Source organism: Rhea americana, unplaced genomic scaffold, assembly GCF_003343005.1.
Source record: "Rhea americana isolate MKP2758 unplaced genomic scaffold, rheAme1 scaffold_51, whole genome shotgun sequence".
Classification (NCBI taxonomy): Eukaryota; Metazoa; Chordata; class Aves; order Rheiformes; family Rheidae; genus Rhea; species Rhea americana.
Window position 1 is genome coordinate 3,541,425 of NW_028186657.1, and position 26,587 is coordinate 3,568,011.

The window sequence follows — 26,587 nt, forward strand, 5'->3', positions numbered from 1 at the left end:
CACCAGACTCTTAACACCTTGACAGAAGGATCATCTTTGGGTATAACCACCAGCTTTTACCTGTTGCTATTCAGGTTGCTTTGAAGTTTTGCTCAGTCTGTGGCATCATCTGTATCAGGTATTGCTATCAAGTCTGTGTTTTGGTTAAGTGACCTCAAGCAGTTCTTGATCTAAATCCATCTCTCCTACTCCTCCCCCCCCACTTTTAAAAACGGTCGCTTTTGTACCTGTCAGTTTTCTAAATTCAGCCTTATTGAGCTCAAGGCCATCTCCTAATGTGAATGTTTCTCCTGTATTTAAAAAGTTGCTGCTAGAAATTACTGAGATGGGTGCTACATTCACTAAGGCGTTTGCAGCCTTGCTTTTGCTTTTCCAGGAAGAGTTAGTTTTTCTATTAAGACAGGCAAAGCCTTCAGTAAGCTGCAAGACTAGTCATACTGTTGCATTTTTCAAGAATCCAGAAGCTGGTATCAATTTTGACACTTCTAGAAGAGCAGCAGTCCTATAGAACTTGCTATTACCTGTTGCATAGAACAAGCTAAAATTTACCATTACTATCGCAAAAAGCATTTTATTTGGCTGTGGCCATCCCTAGAAGCAGGGACTTTCTGTCTTCTTCACTTACTTAAATCTCTTACTCTTGCTAGTYGTACTTGATAAATGTAGCAATTCTTGCCTTCCCTTTTATGTTGTATGCTTGGCATTACCACACAAAGCTAAGCACATTCCCATTTTTTTTATCAACTGAGTTAAATTTACATTGTACTTCTTGACAAAAAAAAAGGGGGGGGGGACGATTTGAATGAATGACAGATACTAATTTCCGTCCGACTTCAAATTAAATGCTAACGCCTAGCTGTAGAAGACGTTTATTTAAAGAACAAAAATTCACAATGTTTTGCAAGAACAATACTGGCTTAAACATAAGACTGCTTAAAGAAACCATTATTTTTCCAGAAGGCAGCTACAGCTTTTCTTCTGCTGAAACTGCTCAAACCTCTTTCTGTTGCATGTAAATTCCAAGCGTGCCCCTTGGCATAACTTCTCACAMAAAAAAAAAAAAAAAATATACAAAAACCTGTATACTGTTCAAGGCCACAATCTACTGCTTTTCTATTTTCAATCACAATCTTGCTTAGTAGTAGCAGTGGATGACCATGAAAGTCTGTATATAAACCTGATTTTTTTGGGTAATYTTATCCAGAACCAGTCTTCAGCAATTACCATGTCCGTTAACACAAGCTGTCACTTGAAGAAAGAACAGCCGTGGTTTTAAGTAGCTGTGGACAGCCACAAGGGAGACAGCCTGATCTCAAATCATCAGATCAAGAACTTCCTGCCAGCCTTTTCATAAATGTTAGCACAACCATGTTTCCTAAGAAGATCCAACGCCTGTTCGTGTAGTTCAGGAGGACACTCAGATCCAATGTGAAGGAGTACAAGACAGCATTCCAGCACGTCAGGGAAAGGGAAGGCCTACAAGAAGAAATGTAAGGTAATACTTGTTATTTCAATCAGAATGTTCATCTGCAGCATATTGAAGTAGCTAACTCTAAAAACACTGCTTTAAAATAACTTCAAAGTATTAAAAATACTTAATACTTTAAAGTATTAAAATGCATCTGAACCAAGAGTCAGATGCATTTGCTCTTCCTTCCAGTGAATTAGTTCATTTYAACCAAGTAAGTTTGCTCCTCCTTGCTCTAACAGTATGACTACTTCTAGTTTTATTATAGACTAGAGAAAGGAGGGAATGAAACAGCCTGGGAGTCATGGTTTTCAAGCACTTGACTCTTTTCAGTAGTTTCTACAGTTCCTAATCCATATGGACCATGTTACACCTAAAGTTCCCTACTTTGCTATCAAAACTGCTTCTGTGTACATAATTATCACAAAGAGCAAGGGACTACTTTTAAAAATGCATAGGAGAGATTTACGCTGGAATATTCCACTAAGTTCTCCCATGTGGGACCTACGCTTTCCTACTGCAGTAAGTCATGCGTGAAGCAAAAGTTCCACCAGTGGGACCCCAACACCCTATGTTAATTGTCTTTCAACATCACCGTAGGATCAGTTCAGGCAAAGGAAGATACCTCTGCTTACCTGTATCAGCCAGCCTGCATCTACAGTGCCAGCACCAAGATAGCAGTAAGGCACCTTTATCTTATAAACTGAGAGTTTAACTGTGACACAAGAAGTCACCACTCCTTGCTTTCTGTATAAAAGGGATTAGATGCTGCTGCTGCGCTTATCATCCATTCAAGCTCAAAAGATAACTGTTTTCTTTCAGAACCACAACACGTCATCTGAAAACTTACCTTTAAACTATCTGGAAATTCTGCTAGCTTCAGGTTTGCTTTTAGAAGCTGCTTTGTTAGTTCAGGGAGGGTAATTGGTTCCTTTTCTTCAGCTTTACTGTCAAAAAAAGAGTAGGTGTCATGAGTAACTATTCCGTTTAAATGACTGGAAAGACTGCCTCCTCTACTGTGAACAAAATGTTAGACAAATGTTATATCCTCTAACTCTTTCTTGCTAATGATCCAAAGAACTGATCAACAAAGAAACAGAACTCTTTATATTGTATTTGTCCTTTTCATTACCTTCCCCTTTTCAAATTGCTTTGTTTCTTCACAGTATCAACATACCCTGTGCATCAGAAAAGTTATTCAGCTATAGTAAGTTAAAGCATATGGTTCAGTTCCAGGGAAACATAAGAGTTCTGAGCTATATGTTGAAGTTTTGTCTCTGGGTGATAAAYTTGAGAGTAGAGTGAATCTGAGCTAAATAACAAATTTGCTTCACAAGCACAAAACAGTAAAGCAACACTTCAATCTATTCCTTCACGTTCCAAAACTTACCACTTCATGGGGCTGCTGTCTAATTCAGTCTCAGAACTCTGCTGCAACTTGCTTTCCTCTGTATTTCCATTTGTGCTTCCCTGGAGATTGTTCCTCTGATGCTGGCGGATCATCTCTGCTAAAATCTGCTGGACCTCTGCTATATCTCTCTGGGTACTCTGCAAGGCAGCAATCACTTCTGAAAGAAGCACTTTGCAGCCACTCAGTTTTGTCTGTCTGTCTWGCAAATCCACTGAGCTAGCTTTTGAGTGACTTTCTGTCTCACACYTATGAAGTTCGGTTGTAACGTAAAGGTTTTCATCCATCTCAACTGCACATTGATCAGCAGCTTCTTCAGGGGAAGAGCAACTTGAAATGTAACTCTGTTCAAGAGCTGTCTTCTCACTTGGATGAAGCACAGGATCCAAGGCAGCCTTTTGCAAGTCTTTTGCAAGACAATCTTTGGGTGGATTCCACCACAGGTCATACAACAGTCCATAAGCCACAAAGCCCTCTAAACTTCTGCAAGCATCCATGCTCTGTGAATTTGTGCTGTCCAGTTTCTGTTTCAGGTTATCACAGCCTAATAATGCAAAAAGGATTCAAAATAGATTATAAGGATTTCCAAAGAAAAAGACCTGATCTAGTAAGTGAATTGGCTGTCTTGGAGTCCCAGAATAGAGATTTACTCAGACAATGGCAGAGGGGTGCAGGTAGCAGAAAAGGAAAGATAGGCATCTTTCTAAATGCAACACTGCTCTAGGTAGCATGAGACTACATGTTTGCATCGTTCTCAGGAAGCTTCCTGGATCCTGAACTGCACATCAGGACATTCACATAATCAAGAGCCACAAGACATCTGCACTTCATACTCTGAAGGCGAATGACACTGGTAAGCTTCCTTCCACAGACAGAAATTTTGATCACTCAACAATCCTTGCAATAGCCAAATTCCAGACAGTTAAGTGACATAGACTTGTCATGGAAGCTGTACCTGCTAAGAGCCATAGGTTCCCATATCCCTGGGAATGTCTTATTCCTTTCAAAGGTTATGCCTAGTAAATTTAGAGTGAATGGACACATAACTGCTCACAAGGAAGAGCCTCCCATTTGTCTGTACCAGGAGATGCACAAGAAGAGCCTTACCTTCAGGAAGGAGGACACTGCAGATCTCCTGCATCAGAGTGAAGTTACCAGCATTATAACTGCGGGTCACAGCTCCAAGAATACTTTTCACTGCCTCATCCCATGCAGCAGTCTGATAGCTCAGCGTTGCAAGGGTCAGGTCATGGGAGATATGGAAAAGCAACTACAGGAAGCAGCAAGAACCTGATTAGTAACTTCACTGCGAAGTATGAATGACTCACAGGTTACTACCATTGTGGAAAAGCCCAGAAGCACATGACTTCACCAAAAGCAATTTTAATAATGATGCAGTTTACATACTCTCTTTTGTGCAGGAGATAAAAGTTCTTTAGCGCTGTCATTGTAAAATCAGCAGCTGTGCTTGTATGTGTCCAGGAAGTGGATGAGAAGTGAGAGTACATCAAAGGCTGGTGACTCACCAGGGTCAGAAGGGATAGCTGTAGCAGCACTGCTGTACGAACAGACTTTCTGAACTCCAGCATATTTTAAAAACAAGTTGCCTTTACTAACAATTCTATGTGAAAATTTGACTGCCACTGAGCTATGCAATCACTCCCACTCAGCCAAGCACATCTCATTGATCTCAGTGCTCATCACTGAACAGCAATCCATCTTACCCTGTGCAGAAACAAACTGGCAACTAGGCAAGCTGTCTCAGCTGCTTATTCTCCACCTCTCCTAGGAAATAACCTCATCCTGCAGCAGGGTGCAGAAAACAGCCCCCTAGAAATGGCTGGCACAACACCACAAAGTGGTTGTTCACTACACACACCACAGTAAGATTTACTGTATAAACAGATCTAAGCCCAATTACCTGCTTGGGGTGTGTGTTGCTGGTTGAAGGAGGGTATTCAATATTGTGCAGCTGCTCCTGTGCACAAGAGGCTTGTTCAGYGGTGTTCATGCCCAGTGCACTCTGCCAGACTTCTATCACCATGTCAAGAAATGAGGCCTCTTTGTTGAGCTCCCAGTTGTGGTAACAGGGAGATGAAGGGCTCTTCCGTTCAAATGGATTTCTTTCACTAAGGCACTTGCAAAGCAATTCATTAAGGCAGAAAACTAGTCTTTGTCCCTTTAATAAGAGAAAAAAAAGAGCATTAAGCTACTGCCAAAAGTCCCTTATTGGTCACAGTAGGTAAATTTAAAAACATCATGGCTAGTAGCAGCTTGTTGGTGACAGCTTGTTTCACAATTACAGCTACCAAGGACAATACCAATCAAGTCAGGGAATCTAAGGCCAGAAGGTAACCTCAGAACAAGCTAATCTGACCTTCTGCTTCACAGTCCATAAAAAAGCAAGTTTTCAGGTTAAGTCTGTAAGTTGTAAGAGAGTTACAGATAGCTTGTTCATTCATTCAGCGTAAACACTGAATGCTTCCACCTCTTCCTTCTTAACATCAGCATTATACACTTAAATCAGAGCAAGAAAACTGCATGTCAATTACATTTTTAAAACAAAAAAACCCTCTCAGAGGAGAGGTATCTATTTCCTGTATTCTGCCCTGTGACGCCTCACTTTTTTGTGCTATTACRTCTCCAGTTATTACCTAACAAGCATGGGGCCTACATGCTTCCCCACTACAGGTCCTTGGCCTCTGCTAAGAGACACGCTTGCTTATAGCATCACTGCAATAAATTTCCAGCAGAGTATTTTGAGGCAAAACCAGCTCAGATAAACTACCTGTGGAATATTAACATAGGGAAGGAGTGACAGATAGAGAGATAATGCTAAAGAAAAGGAGAAGAAAAGAAACAGACTCACAAATAAAGTTTTCTGCTGCTGAAGGACTTCCTGAGCTCCTACCCAGTTCCTGGATAATAGCAGCTCTTGGGCACATCTGAAAGACAAAGTTGTTGACAACTCCTCCTCTCCAGATATCATAGCCAGCTCAGCAGCAGTTTTAAGGGATGCCACATCACCCTTTTTTGCCAGTACTTTGACTGCATCATAGAATGAGGAAGCCCCTAAATAACTAGAAAGAGATAAAAGCAAATTGGCTTTAGGTTAGTACTAAGATACCATTTTTAAATTGTATTGCAGCAGTTCTAGTACAAACATATAAATGAAGATAAATCTGTAGTTTCCACAAGTTCTCAGAGCTCTTGTCACTTTGCCTTAATAAAGGGTGCATCAGACAGATGGTGCCTGATCTAGTGCAAAGCTTCAAAAAGAAAGCCTGCAGTCACTCAGCCTAGTAGTCTGGACTGAAACCTCAGGTGGCATGTAAACCATGCATGGCTTAGATACGAAATTTAAATAAATAGGTTCAAGAGGAAAAAAATTATACTGGGCTATCAACTACTGCATTTCTCTGGATTTCAGCTGAACCAAAAGTGTGAAATAAATAAATAAAAGAACTGAAATCGGCCTCAAGCAAACATAGTAGACTTTTTCAGGCCAAGGTATTTCAAGAGTTACTAGTAATTTTGGTAGCCACAAATATGAAACACTAACCTGGAAAGAATGACCCTGTCATTAGGACTGGCTAAGGCTCACGAGAAAATGTTACTCTGCTACATTTCCAGTAGAAAGTTGGAAACATCAGAGAGCCTTTTTGAACACATCCTAATCTTAGTCTTGCTATCCTAACTTTCCAAGACTTCCAGCAATGTCTTCAGAAAGAAGTGGCTCTACCATAGTTGGCAATCACAGAATCACASAATGGTTGAGGTTGGAAGGGACCTCTGGAGATCATCTAGTCCAAGCCCCCTGCTCAAACAGGGTCACCTGGAGCATGCTGGACAGGATCATATCGAGGGTTTTGGGCATCTCCAGAGAAGGAGACTCCACAACCTCTCTGGGCAACCTATTCCAGGTAAGTTCCAAGGTAAGTTGTCCTTCTGCTCTGAACTGCTCTCTGGAGCTTCTTTTCCCACCAACATTAGAGAGATCTAGTGAGATCAGGCTCAGGAAGCACCTTAGACAAATAATTAACACTTTTTGAAAGCTGCTAGATTTCAGCTGCTACAAAACCAAGAACTAACTTTGTTTCATGGAATCAATACTATCCTTTCTGCAGTATCCTTTCCTTACCATTTGGCAGCCATGGAATAATGACCATCTTTCTCTAGAAGAGCTGCCCAGCTGGTGTACAGTTCCCTCAGGACTGGATCCTCTGGACGCAACCTAGCCTTAGCAATTACAATAGCTTCCCTAAGGCACAAAGAGAAATCAGAAAAGTTAACTGACTGTATACAAAAACATATACCTTCTGCTTTCACAGGTGACATTTCTCTCACATATAAGAAGAAACTGCCTCAAGTACCTTAGGCCCCAAAACAAAGAAGACGATCTCATTAGATTGGACAACTAATGTCGTTATACCTGAGAACCTACCTCGACTGTGGAAGTACTCTACACTTGAGGAAGCAAAAATGCTAATACCTCTATTTGGCTACCCAATACACTGTAGGGAATATTCTAAAGAAAATCTATTAATCTCGTATARAGCAAATAAGAATTGCATGTTTCTTCCCAATCTTTTCTAGTTACTGTGACCTTAAGTGTTAATATTTAGCAACAGTAAGTAATTTTTTTTTAAGTCATACGCATGTGTAGAGTTGAATAGTTGTCAGTAAATGCTCTCCTGCAGCTTCCATAGTGCAGATATTAAAGCACAATGTCAGTAGTGCACAACTAAAATGTGAAATCAAAGCTACTCACTAGTGTAGGTTAGTAGACTAAAACAACAACAATCTAAACAAAATATACAGCAACCTGTAGAAGTGGTTCACTTTCAGGAGCTCGACAGCCTCATACACTTTATGGATGGTCAGGAGGTGGGAGGCAGCCTTCACATACTGCTCCTGAAAACACAGCTGCTTTGCAAAGGCTTCTACTGTCCAAACCCAAGCCTGATATCCAACTGGAAAAGAGAAGGCAATAGTTTCAGGGACAAAGTTTTAAAACTGGAAGGATTTCTGTGAGACTGACATCAATACTAGTTTTTTAAACATGTATCAACTCCAGACTGATTTTTTTGTTTCTTAACCATTTTAATGCAAGTCATCAAGGCAATAAAACACCACAAAGCTTGGGCTTCAACATAACTGTAAGACTACACAATCAGTAAAGTAACAACTTAGAAGCATATTAAACCAACAGCAAGCCAGAAGGACTGCAGCATATTACAGAGTACCAATTTTGTGCTTGAAGTATGGGCCTGTTCCTCTAAGAATTCCAAAGGAAATTAGTCTTTATTCCCTTCTACTCCAACCTAAGAATGCTTGTGGGAACATCCAGGTCTTAATAAGTTACATTTGTTTTATGTTTGATTTTTGTCATCAGGCAGTTAAAGAAAACATATTTCCAATCCAGAACAATCAGAATGAGGTGATCCTTGGCAGCTAATTTCATTTGCTTACTTGTCAGAAATACAAACGTACCCATGGGCGAAATTGCTACTAGCTGGTCTGTCAGCTCTCCCCTCTCAGCAGCTGCCTGGAGGATGCCCTTCAGATCTCCTTTCCATAACATGAGCTGTTGAAAGAGCTCTGGATGCCCATTCTCCAAGTGATGTTTTCCTGTTTGAAGCAAACACACTTTCTAGTTGCCTATCACCATGAGTCCAATAACACTATTATCCATGGTAAAATACTCTGGCAAAAATTAGTTAAATCAGGCTTAAGGTATTGCAAGTTTGCATCTGAAAGTCGTAACAGCTGTTTGGGAAAAGTAAGTCTTTCCTTCAAACGTGCATTCTTAATTGTGCACTTTAATCTACAATAAAGAAAAGCTGAGCATCTTTCCCAAATTGTTTTCTTCTTGAATGTCACTGCGACAATGGACATATTGTCAAATTGGATTCATYATGCAACTTACCTTCCACATCCATCATCGTGTGCAGAGAAGCCCTATCTGTGAACAGCCCCAAGTGGACATGATCCCCGAGGTCAGAGGACAAATCCTCATTATGATCTATCACAAGTAAAGCAAAGAGAAGGAACATTTGAGTTGGCACAACACAAGGCACTAGAATCTGCCAAATCAGTGTACTGCTCCAGTACAGTCAACCATTGGAAATACGAAAAAAGCCTTCCACATTTTTTTTCCCCGTAAACAGCAGATCTAACAATTTCTTGCATTTGCACTCCATCTGAATCTCATTAAAAGGACTGCGTTYGCGCAGACCATTTATTCTAAACCAAACATAGCAAGTTCCTTTGTACACTCCAAGTTTAAGACTGATACCTTTGGATTTCAGACATGTAGCAAGCCTTAAGCAGTCCTGATGCAATTCGTCTTTTGATCTGTGATCCATGGATGTGGTGAAGGGCAAAATTGAACGAGGCTTCCTCTTCTTCAGAGAAGAATCAGGACCTGAAAAGTCAGTCACATTTTWGTCACTGCTGCAGTTACAAAAGTCTCCTACAACAGAACTCTTTATAGTTCCAAAAAAACCCTGTTYCTCACACAGTAAGACAAAAAGCAAATACTCAAGTCTCACATTCATCTCTATTATGACAATTCTGATTTTTGAATACTGATGACTTTGCACATTTCTTTACACATCAAGTCTAGACTGAGACTAGCAACCAAAAGGCAGTATCTAAGCCCACACTGAACAACTATTCAGTTGACTTGTCAAGCAGGGCAAATAAGAGAACTAAAATGTTTAGGAGATTTTAAAAGCAAATACTTTTCTGTTTTTCTGTACCACTTACTTGATGTCAATCAAGAGGGGAAGCTGCAGCCAGAAATAAGCCTAGAATCAGCAGCTCTGCTTGGATTCAGTGCTGTTAAGAAATCACTGAAACATACTAACCTGTTTTCTCTTTAGGCTGATCCTTTTTCACAGGGGTGGCCTTCTGTATCACTAAAGGCTTTGGCTGGCCAAATGAAAAATAATCAGACGCATATGAAGAGGTATCCTTGGACACTGTGCAGTTAAACAATAATAAAAAAAAAATAATACATGGAAAAGCCTAAAGCAGAATACTTCAAATATTCATATTATGTATTGAAAAAATAAGCTTCACTTTGCCATAAAACTTGAGAGCTTTTCTAGAGAAAGGAAATAAGAACAAAATACTACAGAACTGTCAAAAAGCTAAATATGATGTCAACAGACACTAACAAAGGTCCATAAGCATTATAAGATTCATCACTGGAAGGCAACACTGATCAAAAATTACAGTTTCAAGAGTAACACCTCAGTAATTTTGTTCTTTGTGCCAGAATCTTCTTATTTAAAGAYACTGAGTCCCAAACTAGTCTATAAGGTTATGAAAAGTGTCTTAGGAACCATATTTTCTTCAAGTGGAATATTTTGATTAAAAACGTAAGAAAATTTGCATGAAAATGTTAAACTTTGTGATGGTCTGAGAGCTAAACAATCTGGGAAACACTGAACTAAGACAATCTGATTATTACCTATCGTGGAGACTTTATCAGGCAACTCTGCCTCCTGAGCTTCTTTATCTCCTTCATGGTCTGATACTCCATTTTCTTCTAGCAAAATTTCCTTCATACTTTCATCTCCATTCATGGAGTCACTTAAATCCTGCTTGGCTGGATTCTTTCCTATAGGCTTTTTCTTCTTCTTTGTTTTGGCTTTGGGTTGCATACTCCTTTTCTTCTCTAATTCGATGCTCTTCTTGCCTGTAAAAGTATTGCAGAAGTTACTCTTATATAATCTGTAGAGTTTTTTAGTATATTAATTGCCTGCCTCTCAAAATCAGTATTTGGTTTCCAAACCAAAGGATACAGTTTATCCCTAAAGAGCTAGCAGGCAGATTCGAAGTCAGTGTAAAAACTTTATCATACAACTTAATCATGGCAACCTTTTATTTCCCATCTCTTACTTTATCTCCAGGAAAGGATCTTCTGTTTGAATGTACTTACCCTGAGGAGGCCGTGTATGCTCCTGCTTTGAGATGAGCCACTTGTGAACAGAAAAATCATCTGCTCCTGTATAAACAGAATCTGAATCCACTGGTGACCACTGGACACATAGTAGCCGGCCCCGGTGCCCTCGGTAGTTGCAGAGTGGCTCTTCTTTCATAACATCCCATACCTTATAAACATGGAAGAAACCTAATTACTCATAAAGTCTCCTCCTTCGCTAATACTCTGCATTTCCTCTTCAGTGATTTGCTCATGTAGGAGCTTCTCTTTTCAGGTGTCTGAACCACAGCACAAGTATTTCAAATGTCAACATGCAAATGGAGAAAACTCAGAACTTTATTTGCACTGATACATTTGTGTAACATACACTTTTTCTGAATATCCAAAAGTGAAAATAATATATGAATGACATGAATAACATGGTATGAAAACACAAATAACTGAACTTARGAATGAACTCATTAGTCACTAAAACACACCAACTGCCCAGCTTCTTTACAGGAACTTCCCTAGGTCTGGACTAAAAGTCTTAGAATTATTCTCATGTGGCCAGTAGGAAGCAGAAACAGGAATAAAGCAAGAGGCAAAATTTTGCTCTATGCTTCAGGTATCCAGGACAAGCAGATGGTTATCAAGTGTAAATCTGCAATAATTCAGCAGTTCAACTCACAAAAGAAGCTCTGTTGTTCAGTTTGGTTCTAAAACACTGTAGAGAATGGATAACTTGAAACTAAGAGAAAAACACTTCTGAATGGCTTTAGAGTAATACCTGTGMAGTGCCATCATAGCAAGCAGATACTAATCTTGCCTCATGGTGGGGGCTCCAAGAAAGACTTGTGATTTTAGCTGTGTGACCCGCCAGAGTTCGAAAAGGCTCTGTTATTGTCAGAGGAGTTTCTGAAGGGCTCTCTGAAAGAATAAAAAAAATAAGAATCAAACATGACTAGAAATATGGCTAGCAAGATAAACYACGAGCAAGGTAAAACAAGATGCCAAGACTCAGAAGTATAATTTGCAAACCATTACCTACAACGCTCTTCAKATTATGCACATAAATAGTAGCATTAATTGAGCCCGAAGCTATCAAGTAACTCAGCTCTGGCTGGCTCCCATGCTCATGATGCCAACGAATAGCGTTTATTAGTTTATGATGTTGCTGGATAGTGCAGAGTAATTTCARGTTTGGAGCTTGAAATATTTCAATTGAGCTGAAATGTAAAAACAGCATTGTAAGAAATCCAGCAGTCAGTGATTTTTTTTTGTTATCCTCTATGAGAACGACAGAACGTGAAAGGCAGTAACTGAATAGGTTTTTCATTTCTGAATTCAACTCAAGCATTCATCAGCAAAAATGAGTTTCAACCATCAGCTGACCACTTAAAAATGATTTAACATGATGTGATGGCTCCTCCGTGCCAAAAGCAACTAAACCAAGTCACAGCAAAGAATGTTGTATCATCATAAGTGAGATACATTGGCAGCACCACATTCAAAATCCCCTTTTCCAGTATTCCCAAATGTTTTACTGACAGGAAACTATATTTTGATAGGTGAAAGAATAGAGATAAACCAGGGTAACAAAAAAATACTTTTGTTTCCCTACAATGACTCTAGTCAAGATCAACACATAAACAACTTTAACCTACAAGTTAAACATACCCATCTTCATTACCAAGAGCCAAGAGTTTGCCATCTGGTTTCCAGCTGATCTCAGTATGTGCAGGCAATTTGTGCTGTAGAAAGAAGACACAACTATTGCCAACAGTCTCCACAAACTTATGTCTTTACAGCAGTGTTTGCTTATTTTTTTAAAAAAGGAGTTAACAACAAAACCAGAGAAGTTGAATAATTTAGGATTGAAGCTTTACATTTCCAATGCTTGCCTGCCTTGTGATATAATCCATGACATTATTCAGAGCATTACTTCTCAAATGCTTTTAAATTGAAAAAGCCTGTATAAAGTAATCATTGTGAATAGCCARGTACAGCTTTAAAAAACAGATACTTCATTTCAATTACTCCTTTCTGATGAAGTTAGTTACAAATCAGAAAAGTAACTGATGCCAGGAATAGATCAGCAATGTTAATTTCAGGGAGAAAACAACAACAAACTAAAACTCTCCTTCAGAGCCAAATACATAGAGTATTGATATAGTCTTGAGTTACTTAGATGTCTCTGAAGTTCACCTGTGGAGACTGAGGGTTTAAAATTCTTTATTTCTTCTAGATTTATCACAGAGACAAAACTGAAAATCTACTGGGTCAACTACAGGGCTGTGGAAGCTATGATATTGCTACCACTGTCCCATAAAAACAAAAACAAATACTCACTTTGATTGAATTAGTGTCTCTGATGACTTTGTTGATGTCATTTGCTTCTCCATTAAGCTTCCAAGGGTTGTGTTGGAAAACAATACCTTCACCAGCACAGCTGTATAAGGTTACAGAGGGCTGTTCACCTTCTCCTCCTATCCAACAAAGAAAAATGCTAAATATACTAATGTTCTTCATCAGTTTTAATGGAAGTAATTACTCCCACTAAAAATCAAAACATTGTTTTAAAAGGTTATATACATGCTTTGATTGCCTGTGATCTGGCAGCAAGAAACTCTTGCAATACAGTGCACTAAACGGATCTCTCATATCTTGTACCACATCTCTGCATAACACAATGACTGTGTAAGTTTAAAGCTTACTCCATAAAAAAAAATCAGAGTTGTTTAAGAAGAGATAATGGAGCTGTTTTCTTGAATTTAAATGGTAGAGAGATATTCCGGGGCTAAGGAACCCACATTTGATCCTACACAGTGACTGCAGAGGTTGCATGCAGACAGTTACTGCTTTATAATAGCCTGAAACAAGTACAGAGGTGTTATACTCCACTCCCACCTACCTCCTGAAACTACCTAGAATTCATAAAATAGAAGTATAACAGATTGTTTTGCCCCCTTGCAAGATAATAACTCTTCAAGTGGAAATGCATCCTCAATGGGGAAGAAGGACAGTACCAATAAACTGGGCTCCTTTGCCTAAGGAGGGAGAGCATACCAACTTAACGGCATCTGTGCGCTCTGCATGGATGTCCTACTCTGTCACAGGGGGTTGCAAGACTCACCAAAAGATAGAGGAGGAGTTGGAGGGCCCCAGGCTAATGTGTATACAGTCTTCTTGTGGTAAGTACTGGAGATCTGAGGTGGCTTATTCTTAATGCTGGGTAGGAAGATAAGGAAGTAGGTGCAGTCAGATTTAAGGAAAGGGTACTGAACTTCTCAGGGGAGATACCAAATACAAAGATTCAAGCAATATGTGTCTAGTGATGAAAACAAACAACAGGTGTTTTAACATGCAACAAGCAATCCCCCAGCAAAACCTTCCTTAACATCTCTAGGATACTACTAAAAACATAAAACTATCCTGATGAGCTGCACCTGCATGTTGCTCTCCATTCTCTGAAAATCTTTCTGGCTAAAGCTTCCCTTGACTGAGGTCCTCTTACAGACGATGTCTGGTCATGCAATTTGGACAAAGTTAGGAGCTACGAGACATAACTAAGAAATGAAAAAAGGCACTGAAAATCCAGCTGTTTGACTACTGTTAAATTAATCTTGCTCTTGTCTAACAGGAAAGATATACCTCATGACAGATCATGTCATTAGGCATGGTGACATACCAGCAGGATCTGACAGGCAGTGATAGCAAAATAATTAATTTTGTCTCATGATCCTGAATACATGGAACAGAAAACCATTTCAAATACAAAAACTGAACATTACTTCATTCATTTAACAAACTTCTGTTCACTCCATCACAAAATCTACAATTTGCTCATTAGGACACTAGTAAATTTGAAAACTACTTTCTTACCTGCTGGAGACAGTATCAAATATGCCAACTTTTCCATCATCTGTTCCAAAAGCTAAACAACCTTCCTTGGTTGGATGCCAYGATAACTGCAAGCAAAAGAAGAGAAAGAGCCTCAAAATAGCACAAGTCATGGATGCTTTATTTCCAAATAAGAAACAAGAAGACCACCTTGAAACTGATGAGCAAGCACAATCCCTTATATCTACCCTTGAAAACAAATCCACTTTATTTGATCACTCTGCTAGAAGTATCAAAGACTCTCTCCATACCAATTATTATGGGATAAGATCGAAGCAACTAGCATAATTAAAATGCCATTTCACATCTACATTACAAAACAAAAATGTGGGATAATAAATAATGTAGGATGATGAGAAAACTTACAGTGCAGACAAGAATAAGAACCACGTTTTAATGCTGCCACTAATTTTACCAAGTATTAGCATCTGGCCAACTTCTGGCCAAATCTAACCTGAAGACATCCATGTCTGTTTTTGTGTGTGTTGTAAGCTTCCTAGCAGATCAACAGAAACCATGGATAGAGCAAAAAAGGATTGCAAAGGAAGACAGAAGTGAGGAAGCAAAGTAACAACCAGCTGGTTGTTACGTCTAGGGCTGTAAAGAGATCTAAAATTTTGTTGCCAGGTTTTATAAAATATGATATACCATGAGAATTGAGCACATAAATATATAAAGCCAAGCTGTTCTTTAKTAGTTGTGAAAATATTCTTCAGAAGAGAAAAATGAGCAAGAAGGGAAGGAAAACACAAGAAAAGGGAATCAAAAGCACACTTACTGCTGTAACCTTGGACTTTATGCTTTGCCAGAAGGTTTTAACATCATAGGTATTGCTCATGGACAAAGTATTCCACACCCGTATCATGCTGTCCCCAACACCGATGGCAAGACAGCCTGTGTCCACAGGGGAGAAGGCAAGACTATAGACAAATCCCCCAAGTGAGGGCATTGTCCAGCTACAATCAAGAGTTGATAGGTCCCAACACTTCACCTGAAGAAATTTGGCAACAAGGGAAATGGTTAAAGGTATGAGTGACTGGTATGACAAGAAAAAAGAAAGCACAAGTAAGACAAGGAATCAAAGTGTCAAATTGAAGAGTATATATTATGTATTCTTCATCCACAGCAGCATATGTCTCTGACACAGGGCTGTACTAGTTAGAAGACTGTAACAGAACAGGCAAAACAAGCATATTTCAATACTACAGCTCCTCTTCTCACTTCTGAACAATAGACTCTCTGCTGCCTTAAAAAAGGAAAAAACAAGAAAAAACAAATAGATGCTATAGTTCATGAAAAGAGATACACAATTCAGTACTACTTATCATTTAAAAAAGGAAACTTAGCTCTTACTAAAATGAAACATAAAGAAGTGGTAAACTCCTATTATTAAATGCTTACCATTCAATCCAGAAGGGTATATCCATTCACTTCATCATAGTAAAAACCTGAGCTAATGAACTAACAAAAGTGTACACAACCAATGCTGTAATAAAATTCTGCAATARACCCACTTAAGAGGAAGACTGTGGCTATAAAAGAGCTCATCTCAGTCAACTGAACTGTAAAGGGACTGCTATTTTTACGCTATTTTATAAATGGTTCTTACATCTCTGTCCATTGAAATGGAAAAAAGAAGCTCTTTGTCTTGAACTTTCAGGGAACACAGATTGAATACAATTCGCGAGTGATTCTGTCCTTCTGAAGATCCTAAAAGCGTCCACTTGCGTTTCCCAGATTGGGTCAAATCCCAGAGTAGCAATTCTCCCCTGCAAATTAAAAGTGCGCACTTCATTGTTCACTTTTTAAAAGAACTATCACATATATACAGCCTATATTACATATATACACACTGCAAGTGTAATAGCAATACAGCTATATGCACATCCATGACATGGGCCTACACACATACGCCCCCCCCCCCCCCCCCCCACGGGCAATATCCATGTTTAACCACATTCAAAGCTGTCAAGCCACTTTCTCCCATTAGATGTTAAATGAACAATAATACTATTAGTATAATTAGCAGTCAACATTCTGTTTGATTATCGGATCAAATTATGGGATAAATAATTATTTTATAGAAGTATGAACTCTCAGTTCAACTCTTGGCCTGCCTTCCTGCCTTCTCTCCAGTTATGCTGACAGAGGCAGGAGGTGAGTGTATTCAAGGTTTTCTCCACAGTTCTTCCTTAATTATCAATAAATACATCTGAAGCTATTGAGTGGGCCAGACCACTGTGTGCCATACTTACCCAAAACAGCTGGATACAATTTCTTTAGAACGACCACAAGGCCAGTGAACAGTCAGCCAAATGCGCTCTTTAACAGCAGGATCAATGGCTCCACCTCTTCTCTTCACGGGTGGCAACTTCAAAGTCATTACACCTATGGAACCAAGAGGGATCACCTAGATCTAGCACATCAAGGTTCTCTGACAGAAAAAGAAATCCTGTGAATCCAAAGCTTTAAGCAGACTCTTCTGTGCTTTAGAAGTATCTCTGATAYGTCACTAGTTCCTACTTTCTAAATCACAGTATATTGAGCCTGCTTCTACTCACTGAGAAATACATAGACCTGACTATCTATCCCAGACTGAAATCTATCTAATCGGCTCTTTATCATCTCCTTTTCTTCCTCCTCCCTCTTCTCCTTGTACAAAGGGAATTATCCAACTTCCTGAAGAGATGCTTTCAAATGATTTACTACTTTCATAGACAAATGATTTTTGTAATGTCTAACATGAATTTTATCTGCTTATTTCCTGTCCTGCTCTTGGTGGACATCAAGAACGTCCTAACTCTCCAATTCTGACTTTGGATGAACGAAAATCATTGCTAACAACCAAACAAGGAATTGGGTACATTATGGACAGTATAATAGCAAAACAGAGCTTTGATCGTAGTTCTGATTTATAGTTTCCCATTAGCACGCAGAAAATCAAGCACTGTCAATAATCAGAGCATTAAACCACCAGGTTAGCAAATTAAAGGTGTAGTTAGAGAAGAACTCTTCCACCATATTGTTATTTTTTACTTCACATATATTATTAATCTTACTTACTTCTGCCTTTAGTACAGCTCCATATTCGCATGGTCTGATCTTTGCTTCCTGATGCCAGGTAACAACCTTTCTTCATTGCTGTATCTTGTGTCAGCTCACCATTTGGAACTTCACTTTCTTCTACGGGAAATATTGAATAGTGTAAGAGCCATGTTATGCTTTAAAAAGGTCTGTAAAAATCAACTGAAACTATATTGCCCTGCATCAGAAAACATTGTAGTTTAACTCATTAGATGCTTTTGATTAGCTACTACCTTTCTATAAATAAAGAATTAAGTTGTCTGGAAGGAGGATTTCTTTATGAACTAAAAATCGCTTTACAAACTATTAATCGCTTCTACATACCCTGGAGTTCATCTTGCCAAGCAGGTAACCTTTCTTCACCTGGCACAGGGCACCAGGCCAGACAGTGTATTTCATCGTCATGGCCTCTTAGCCGATGAAGAACTTCTCTTTTCCTGCTGATATCAATTATAACCACCATACCATCCTTGTAGCTAAAAAMAAAGATTTAAGTTAATGAAGAGATTCTTGGATCTTTGTGGAATAATATCTGATTCGATTTCAAAGCTCATCACTGAGGTTGTTATCGTTATGACAGATAGGGAAGCCAAAGCATAAGCAGCAATGGCAGACTAACGACGAGCTGGAACTCCAGTACAGCACTGGAGTAYATGCAACTGCCTTTCCAAGTGCAATCACACAGTGCTTTCAGCTTCATGAATGACATCGATTGTCATTATTAATACAGTTTTCACAGAGTTCACAAGCAACAGTGGCTTTTACACATGGAAAACTTTTCTTTTTAGAAACACCACTGCAAATCATTTTMATTTTCTCCCTTCTCTTATGTTTGTTCTCTTTCAACAAAACTACATCCTCAAGTTTAAAGGACTTCCATGTCATTCCTGGTTCGTTCAATATAGTCTTGGGCATCTAAAGGACTGGAATTGCAATGGCTGAGAAAGGCCTAGCAAAACTATGAAACTCTGTTCAAATGAAATTACTTGTAAAATGACAAAAAAATGATGAAATCCAATTCAAAAAAACCCAGTTTTAAGTAACTTCAGAGAGTCACACTGAACCCATACCCTTAAATTTTTATGGAATTCTGTGTGTTGCAGGTCTATCAAATCTGAACATTATTTCTGTATTGCTGTGTACCAGGGAAAAAAAAGCAGCCACTAAGACCTCTTAGAAAGCAATCTTACAAGTGTGTACCAAGCAAAATCCAAGGACCTTTCAAAAGAAGAATGGAAAGCAACAAAACAATATTTACCCAATAGCCACCAGGTTTTCATCATGAGGAGAACAAGTGAGGCAAAAAATTGTCCGAGGCTCTGGGAAGAATTGTTGGCTGTCATTTCTGTTATGCCAGTAACAAACAATTATACCTTTTTCATCACCGGATACAATCAAATCTTTCACAAGAGATGACCAGTGCAATGCAGAGATTGTATTCTAAAAAAACAGAATCAAAGACATTTAAAAGAGTCTAGGATGTTGTTTCACTAGATATATTTTGTAGACTTTAAAGAATTAAAACACAGAACAAAATTAAGTGCATAAAAAAGCGCATAAAAAGCAGTCTCTTTTTGGATAGAAAGCATTTATCTTACTCTAACAGTTTACCTTCACTCTCCAGCTAGAGATTAACACCTATCTGTGAGTACTTCCCAATGTCAGCTGAGTTAGTTTTAAACTGCTTCAGTTACTCTGAGCTTTGACATGTTCAGTTTGCCAATATGCTGCCCTTTGAGCCACAGGATCTCTCTGCAGCTGAGTCACAGTAACTGTCYGCATGAACCACATACGTGCTCTCTGAAGAAGAACAACTTGGTGGAGTGATTTTAAGTGGGCTGCGTTAAGTAGCAATGAGCACGTGCTAAGTGCATACTCACTCACTGAAACTCTGACCATACCCCACTGCTTATTAAGATGCTATTAACATCACTGTAGATCTAGGCCTGGAAGAAAAAATCCTTAAGAATTCAATAGTTTTGACTCCACCAGTTCAGAAACCCAGCTCTGGCTGAAGCGATACCCCCTGTTTCGTGTGCAAGATCCACAAGGCAAATCGGTGAGTTTTTCTCTCGGTGTTTGCCATGCCTCCACGGAGATGGGCACCCGCGTCCCTACCTGGTGCAAAGTATGCTCCGCCAGCGGCGACAGAGCCTGCGTGTCCCACACTTTCACCGTCCCGTCGTCGGAGCTGCTAGCGCAGAGCCTGCTCTGCCCGGGGTAGTGGCAGAAGGCGAACCCGGAGACCCTCTCCGTGTGGCCGACGAGCTCTCCTGCGCGGCAGCGGGAAAGCGGGATGGAAACCTCGCCCGCGGGCCCGGCCCCCGCCCGGCCCCGGCCCCGGCCCCGGCCCCCCACGTGCGCGGGCCGTAGGGCCGCAGGAGGCCGGGCCCCGCGGCGCTCCCCTGAGGACGGCGCGGAGAAGCCAGCCCCGGGCCGGCCCCGGGGCGCCGTGGGGGGTCCCGGCCCCCCCCACCGGGCCGCGCGCCGGTACCGTAGACGGTGGGCGCGGCGGTGCCGCCGCCACCGACGTCCAGGAGGCAGATGCTGTGCCTCGCCCCGAAGCCGAAGAGGCGGCCGTCCGCGCTGGCGTCGCTGCAGCGGCTGCTGTACCAGTTGGGCGAGGCGGGCAGCACCCGCGCCGCCGCCATGGCCCCGCCGCGCCGCCAGCCGCCTCGGCCGCTGCCGAGCGCTGCCGCCCAGCGCCGCGCACGCCGTCGCAAAGCCCGCGGCGCGCACGAGGCGGCGCGTGCGCCGAGAGCGACAGCCGTAAAGCGCGGCGGCGAAGATGGCGGCGCGGCGGGCGGTCGGGACCGGTGAGTGTGAGGGGCTGGGAGCGGCGGCCGGGCTGGGCCGGGCCCGGCCCGCTGCTCCCCGGCTCACCTCGCTTCTCCTTTGCAGGTTGTGCCTGGGCGCGGAGCCTCCTCGGCTGGGCGCGCCCGGAGAGGTGAGTGCGGCCGCCCCTCCGGCGCCGCGGCCTGCAGGGCTCCGGCCGCCTTGCCCGGGGGCCTGGCGCGGCGCAGAGGGGAGGGCTGGGCCGCGCCGCGCCGCCTCGCTCCGTGGTTCGGTAGCACCTTTCTACGCGCCCGGGCGTCGCGGCACGGCGGAGGCGYCTCTGCCCTGGTCCTGCCCGCGCAGCTTTTCTCGTTCCTGCCGCCTTTGGCACTGAGCGACGCCAGATTGTTGACTTGCTGTTGAATGAAACTTATAAATATCAAGCAATGAAGCAAGCTTTGAATACTTTCTATAATAACCCCAATATTTTAATTTACCTGTTGATAGGATGTGAAAWTTTTTCATCTGTACAGTGCTCTCTTGTAACTAAGACATTGTATGCTATTTGCCATAAACTTTATAAATTATTTTGCATAACTTGGCAACCAACATGAAGCTCTTCAAACCTTAGACTTGGTGAAACTCAGTGTGTGGTYTTGAACTTACCTAGATTCTTTTTGATCAGAGATTAATAAAGGGATAAAGATGAATYGGTATGTTTCTGAGATGTATTTGGATGTGTGGGCCTATTCGTATACTCCTTGGTTGGTAGTTTTATTCTTGTTTTATTCAGACAAATACTATAATATTTTTGAAGTTCGTTTATTATATTGTAGTTAGGAAGGCTGCTAGCAGAATCTGGACTCTAGAGAAAAGGCTTTCTTCTGTTTAGTTTGCATGTTGTATTTCTCACTTTCAGTTGTTCAAATAGTTTGTGAAAGTACCTAATAYAGGGATGGCTTCAGTAAGGTGCTCTAAATGCTTAAAAAAAAAAAGTTAATTCTCTGCCCCCCAACATCTACTGATTCAGAAGAAGAATGGCATTGAATAGTTGCTTGCTTTAGTAACTTCAATTGCAAAGATCTTGTATGCCAAGAAAAGTGTGAAAATATGACTTTCTAAAGAGAATTCTGAGRTCGTGTCTCACTCACTTGCTCTGAAACTTTTGTCTAGGAAAAGGAGGCTGACACTGAAATAGTGTTTCTGAAATAGCTCATGTCATRCTGAAATGTTTGGGGCTAAATGTCTTGCTGCAATAAGGTACGGCYGGGGGAAATTCAACTCTGACAACTTTTTCCCATATTAGCAGTTTTTCAACATGAAAACATTCTGGTCTCAAAGTGAAGGAGTTGCTCATTCTATTTCTTTCTCAATTTGAAAGGGAGGCAAAAAACGAGTAATTAGCAGAGTATATGTTGTTTCAATTAAGTCTGGAATAGAGATTTAGAGGACTCAAGTTATGTTTTGATTGCAATAATTAAGTGTCCCAATTTCTCCAATTGATTTTCTGCTTCTAAAGCATTTGGTGTTGCATTCTAATAGAACATACTAGTCTTTGACAAGSCAAAATGGAGAAGACACTCTGGTTTGTTACCTCTTTCTTTCAAGCTTCATATTTTCCTCTTCTTGACTCCTATTTATTGTAGCTTACAGCTATGACCAACYGCTCAGCAGCGCTTTATCTAGCCTCCAGGGGGCAAAATGTATCCTAGTCTTTATGAATTTCTGAGGTAAGGGAACTGACTGAAAACCATAGAAATAGTTCTTCACTATCAGCTATCTTATTTCACTGTATTTTGAAGTAGTGATTTTCAAGTAACTTTCACTTTGTATTTCAGACAGGATGAATGTATAAATACTTCCAATATTTGGTAGTCAATCCCTTAAAGCTAAAAATTATTACTACAAAATTTTTGTAGGTAAAACTTAAACAATCCACTGCTTAMAATTTTCTAAGATCAGTCAATACTTTATGTGGATAATGAAACCCCCATAGGAACAGAGATGATTACATCTTTGTGTCAAGGTCATGGGGTGTTTGRTGTGGCATCTCTTGCTACACAAATGTCACAGTTTCTGGTTTGCTTTAGGAAGCCTAAAGCTTCCTGTCCAATGGCAGAAGTCCTTTCAATATAAAGTATAAAGGCTCAAATGGTTTCATTTTGTGTTGTCAAGTATGTCAGACACTCTCCTTATCAAGACAGGTAAGTTCACAACTATTCAGATAAATTGGACAGGGATTTTTATGAAAAATTATGAAAAAGAATTTTTATGTTCAGCACCAAAGACTGTGGTCTTGTTCTGCAGGTTGTTAGCATCTGGTAGTGTTTTCCCTCTATCATGCATCCACACAAGCACTYCTCTGGAGAAATTTGGGAAGTGGGAGAAAAAGAACAGGATTGTTTACCCTCCACAGCTGCCTGGAGAACCTCGTAGACCAGCTGTAAGAATGCACTTATAAATTTTGTTACCTTTCTGTAGGCAATTTCAGAATACAATGCCACTGTCTCAATATCACTCCACAGGGTGCTAATTTAATAGCTTATTTATTGTTTAAGATTTTAGTCTGGTGCATTTTTGTTGTAAAAGCAAGAGAAATTATCTTCACTTTGGATGTTTCCCACCCCTAAATTTTGTTGGAAGTTCAAGTTGCTCTTCAGGTGATCACCTACAAAATATGTGATGCATATTGCAAAGGTATCATCCTCTGGTTGTAGAAGTCTGAACTACAAAGAGTTCTCCTAAAATTGTATTAAAAAAACTTACTATGTGAGCACTGCTGCTTTAATGCTTTCACTTTAAAATATCAAAGGCATGTCTGACTTTGTATGTTCACAGTATAATAGGGAAAGTTATGCTTATTTTATTACTGAAARAAACATGTTGCATAGCAAAAATGAATGCTGATGTTCACAGCAAAATTACTGTTTTTTTTGTTTGTTTTTTACGCTTAGGAAATATATCACTGTCGGCGGGAAATAAAATACAGCAAGGATAAGATGTGGTATTTGGCAAAACTGGTAAGCAAAAATTATTCTTGTGGTACTTACTGCTAGAGTGTAAAACCTGTTTGGTGTACTTGCTTTAACAGCCTAGTAGTTCAATTGCAGTCTAATTGGCATCTTCATAACAGGATCCTGGGGAATAGCATGTGCTTATGTAAGCCAATAGTTGTGCACAATTTGGTTTAACTGCTTTATCCTAATACATTCTCAACCTTGTACCCAGGATCATATTCAGATCATACACCTTGAAAGAATGTTCATGTTTATTTCTGCCTAGCAGTAGATGGCAAGGGGAGCTCTGAAGATTAGTAGCGGGTTGTTTTTCTCTTTAAGAAGATAAACACTAATGATTAGTCAGTTTGTATCGCTGTATAAGAGATTGCACTGAAGAAATTAGTAATCAGGGAAATTCTTTTCATTTTGTAGTGGCTAATTAATTAAAATACTGCTTTCTGAATTGGAGAAGGGAAATATTTGTAATCACAGAGTTAACCCTTTGTAATTTCAGGTTAAAGGAATGTCCATTGACCAGGCTCTTGCTCAGTTGGAATTTAATGATAAAAAGGGAGCAAAGGTGATCAAAGAGGTATGCAGCAGTATTTCCTAATGCTTCAGTTTTCTTAAATTTAAATTAGTGTCTATCACCAGTAGTTCAGAGTTGCTTCTACTAAGCCCCTAAGGAACACTTAAACTAAGTCTTCAGTCTTGTAGCAATCACTTACTCTTGTGACTTATCCAGCATGAGTGACCTCTGCATATCTGTGTTCTAACTCATAATGGTAATTGAGTATATATGGTAATCTTTAACAAACAATCACTTGGCGTTACAGTCATGATAATGCAGAATCATCCTGTAATGGTTGGTACATCAACAGTGTGTTTTGGCTCTTACATTCGCACAAGTTGTAGGATGTCATCAGGGAAAGTGCTGTAAAGACATGGAAGGTTTTCATACACTGAAGTTGTTAGTCTCAGAGGTTACTCATCTGCTTGGCTGAAACACTGACTTCTGGCATGAATATACTGGCAAAGAGGTATCATGTTAGCTCAAAATACTGAGTGGCATAAGTTGATTTTGCCACCTCAGAATTTGTTTCTAGTCTGTCCAATTTGATGATCCATGAATAGAAGGCTGACAAATGCTGATGAGAACCATCTTCCTTTCCGCAGCTCTCCCTCTGCCCCATAAAATGTGATAAAATTGTCCTGAACCTCTTCAGTCTGTGGGTGCAGAGAACATAMTTACATGAAAAATAAGTCTGTTTCTAGCACTCTCCCTGGAAAAGTTTACTGGCTTATTTTGATCCTCTTAGAATAWTTTTTTTTAACTGACTTAAAATGAAAGAAATTGCACATTTATCCAGAAAGATAGGAAACAGCATTGCTTAAATTCCTCATCAGTATTTTTGTTTCTTTTTCTTATGTTACAGGTTCTCTTAGAAGCTCAGGAAATGGCAGTAAGAAATCACAATGTKGAATTCAAATCAAATTTATATATAGGTAAATAGTTTCTTATCTTAGTGCAGAGAAATATCATCTTACTCTGTCAAAAAGGTTTTATCTTTAATTAGGTCCTGTTACTTTAAATCAGCACAAATGTTTACAGAACAGTTTGTATGTAATAGCTAATTTTTAGCAAAATAGTAAAGACATGTTCTTCCTACTTGCTGCGTAACTGAATCTAATGTGGCTGCTGAGCTTTCAGCCATCAGTCTGTTGTAGTTGATGTCTGACTGGTATTCTTCTGGCATCTGCTAGATGCATGATTTCTAATAAGATGCATTCATACGAATGGATTTTCTGCCCTCTGAAAATGATTAGTCTCAAAGAGGAAGACTGACATGAGTATAAAAGATCAGCAAACAAGGAAGCAAACTCGTATTACTTTTAATACTACTGGTGAATGTGGATGCTGGAAACAGTCTGTTGCTAATATTACTTCCGTGGGTGAAAAGGGGGATTGGAAATTTTAACTTCTGTTAGAAACATCTGTATACAAACAAGTTAGTATTGGCAGTGGACCACTTAATATAAAAAAAAGGTTTTGTTGCAGATCACAGAATAAGCTTGTAATAACTACCACTTTCTTGCCTAGAAAAATGTTAGAGAAATGTTTACTTGTAGGTGTTTTCAGGGCCAAAGAAAAAGATTGTCATTTTGCCAAATATGGTGTAAATGTTAGCAAAACCGCTTCATAAACTTAAAGTAACCTGAATTGTAGAGCAGAATTAGAATTCTTTGGGGCCTTCCAGCCTTGTCATAAGGAAGATTTGTTTGTTAGTGCAGGGATGGATGTGTAGATAATGAAAATACCTATGATGAATACAATTGAGGGAGAAAGGAAGGAAAGTTCTGCAACACTTCTGTGGGAATTCATGAGACAAGCTACTGAAAAGCAATGGAATTAATACTACCTTTAAAAGAGCTATATAATCTAGTAAGTTCTCAATGTAGCTTCCTTTGGATTTATCTTTCACCATACAATTGTTCTCCTGTGTGCTTATTCTAAATCCACCTTTTTGGTGCTCCTGGTGAATGCTTATTCAACTCATGAGTTCCTCTGTACTGGTAATCTACTAAAAGCAATAGCAGGAAGGCGGGGGAAAGATTTCTGAAGGGGCTTAACTTTTCATGTGCAGTCATGAAAAATCCACTGACAAAATAAGCTTCTACATACCTGCTATTAAACACCGAGACTGAACAGTCTTTTCACGTTTTTTCCTTCAGCTGAGTCATTGACAGGCAAAGGCCACTATACGAAGCAGATCCGTTACCATGGCAAAGGCATGTTTGGCATCATGAAACTCGTCAGATGCCATTACTTTGTGAAGTTGGTTGAAGGTCCTCCTCCTCCTCCAGAGCCACTAAAGACTGGTTTTGACCAAGCAAAGGAATATGTGCAGCAGCTGCGAAACAGAACCATTACTAATACACTTTGACAGACTCTTGTAACAGATACTTCTCCTTTGACAATGTGGTTATATAAAAATAAAGTCATGTTTTACGTTTTT

At 40.0% G+C, this 26,587-nt stretch overlaps 2 protein-coding genes across 2 annotated transcripts; one reads left to right on the top strand and one right to left on the bottom strand.

Moving 5' to 3' along the window:
- Window positions 1–853: 853 nt before the first annotated feature.
- Window positions 854–20,473, bottom strand: GEMIN5 (gem nuclear organelle associated protein 5). Its single transcript, XM_085317941.1, has 28 exons — window positions 20,291–20,473; window positions 19,915–20,069; window positions 19,055–19,236; window positions 18,121–18,272; window positions 17,776–17,895; window positions 16,968–17,100; window positions 16,322–16,481; window positions 15,491–15,703; window positions 14,695–14,780; window positions 13,946–14,040; window positions 13,162–13,298; window positions 12,490–12,563; window positions 11,857–12,038; window positions 11,600–11,739; window positions 10,828–10,999; window positions 10,357–10,584; window positions 9,749–9,862; window positions 9,175–9,303; window positions 8,806–8,901; window positions 8,370–8,507; window positions 7,702–7,849; window positions 7,018–7,137; window positions 5,746–5,956; window positions 4,798–5,055; window positions 3,984–4,146; window positions 2,859–3,420; window positions 2,319–2,415; window positions 854–1,476 (listed from the first exon to the last, which is right to left on the bottom strand). Exons 1-28 carry the CDS (start codon window positions 20,445–20,447, stop codon window positions 1,321–1,323), a joined length of 4,578 nt encoding a protein of 1,525 aa, XP_085174067.1. The 5' UTR covers window positions 20,448–20,473; the 3' UTR covers window positions 854–1,320.
- An 86-nt stretch (window positions 20,474–20,559) lies between these two features.
- On the top strand, window positions 20,560–26,587 carry MRPL22 (mitochondrial ribosomal protein L22). Its single transcript, XM_085317943.1, has 7 exons — window positions 20,560–20,612; window positions 20,698–20,743; window positions 22,879–23,014; window positions 23,526–23,591; window positions 24,085–24,162; window positions 25,007–25,076; window positions 26,304–26,587. The coding sequence occupies exons 1-7, from the start codon at window positions 20,585–20,587 to the stop codon at window positions 26,513–26,515; spliced, it is 636 nt and encodes a 211-aa protein (XP_085174069.1). The 5' UTR covers window positions 20,560–20,584; the 3' UTR covers window positions 26,516–26,587.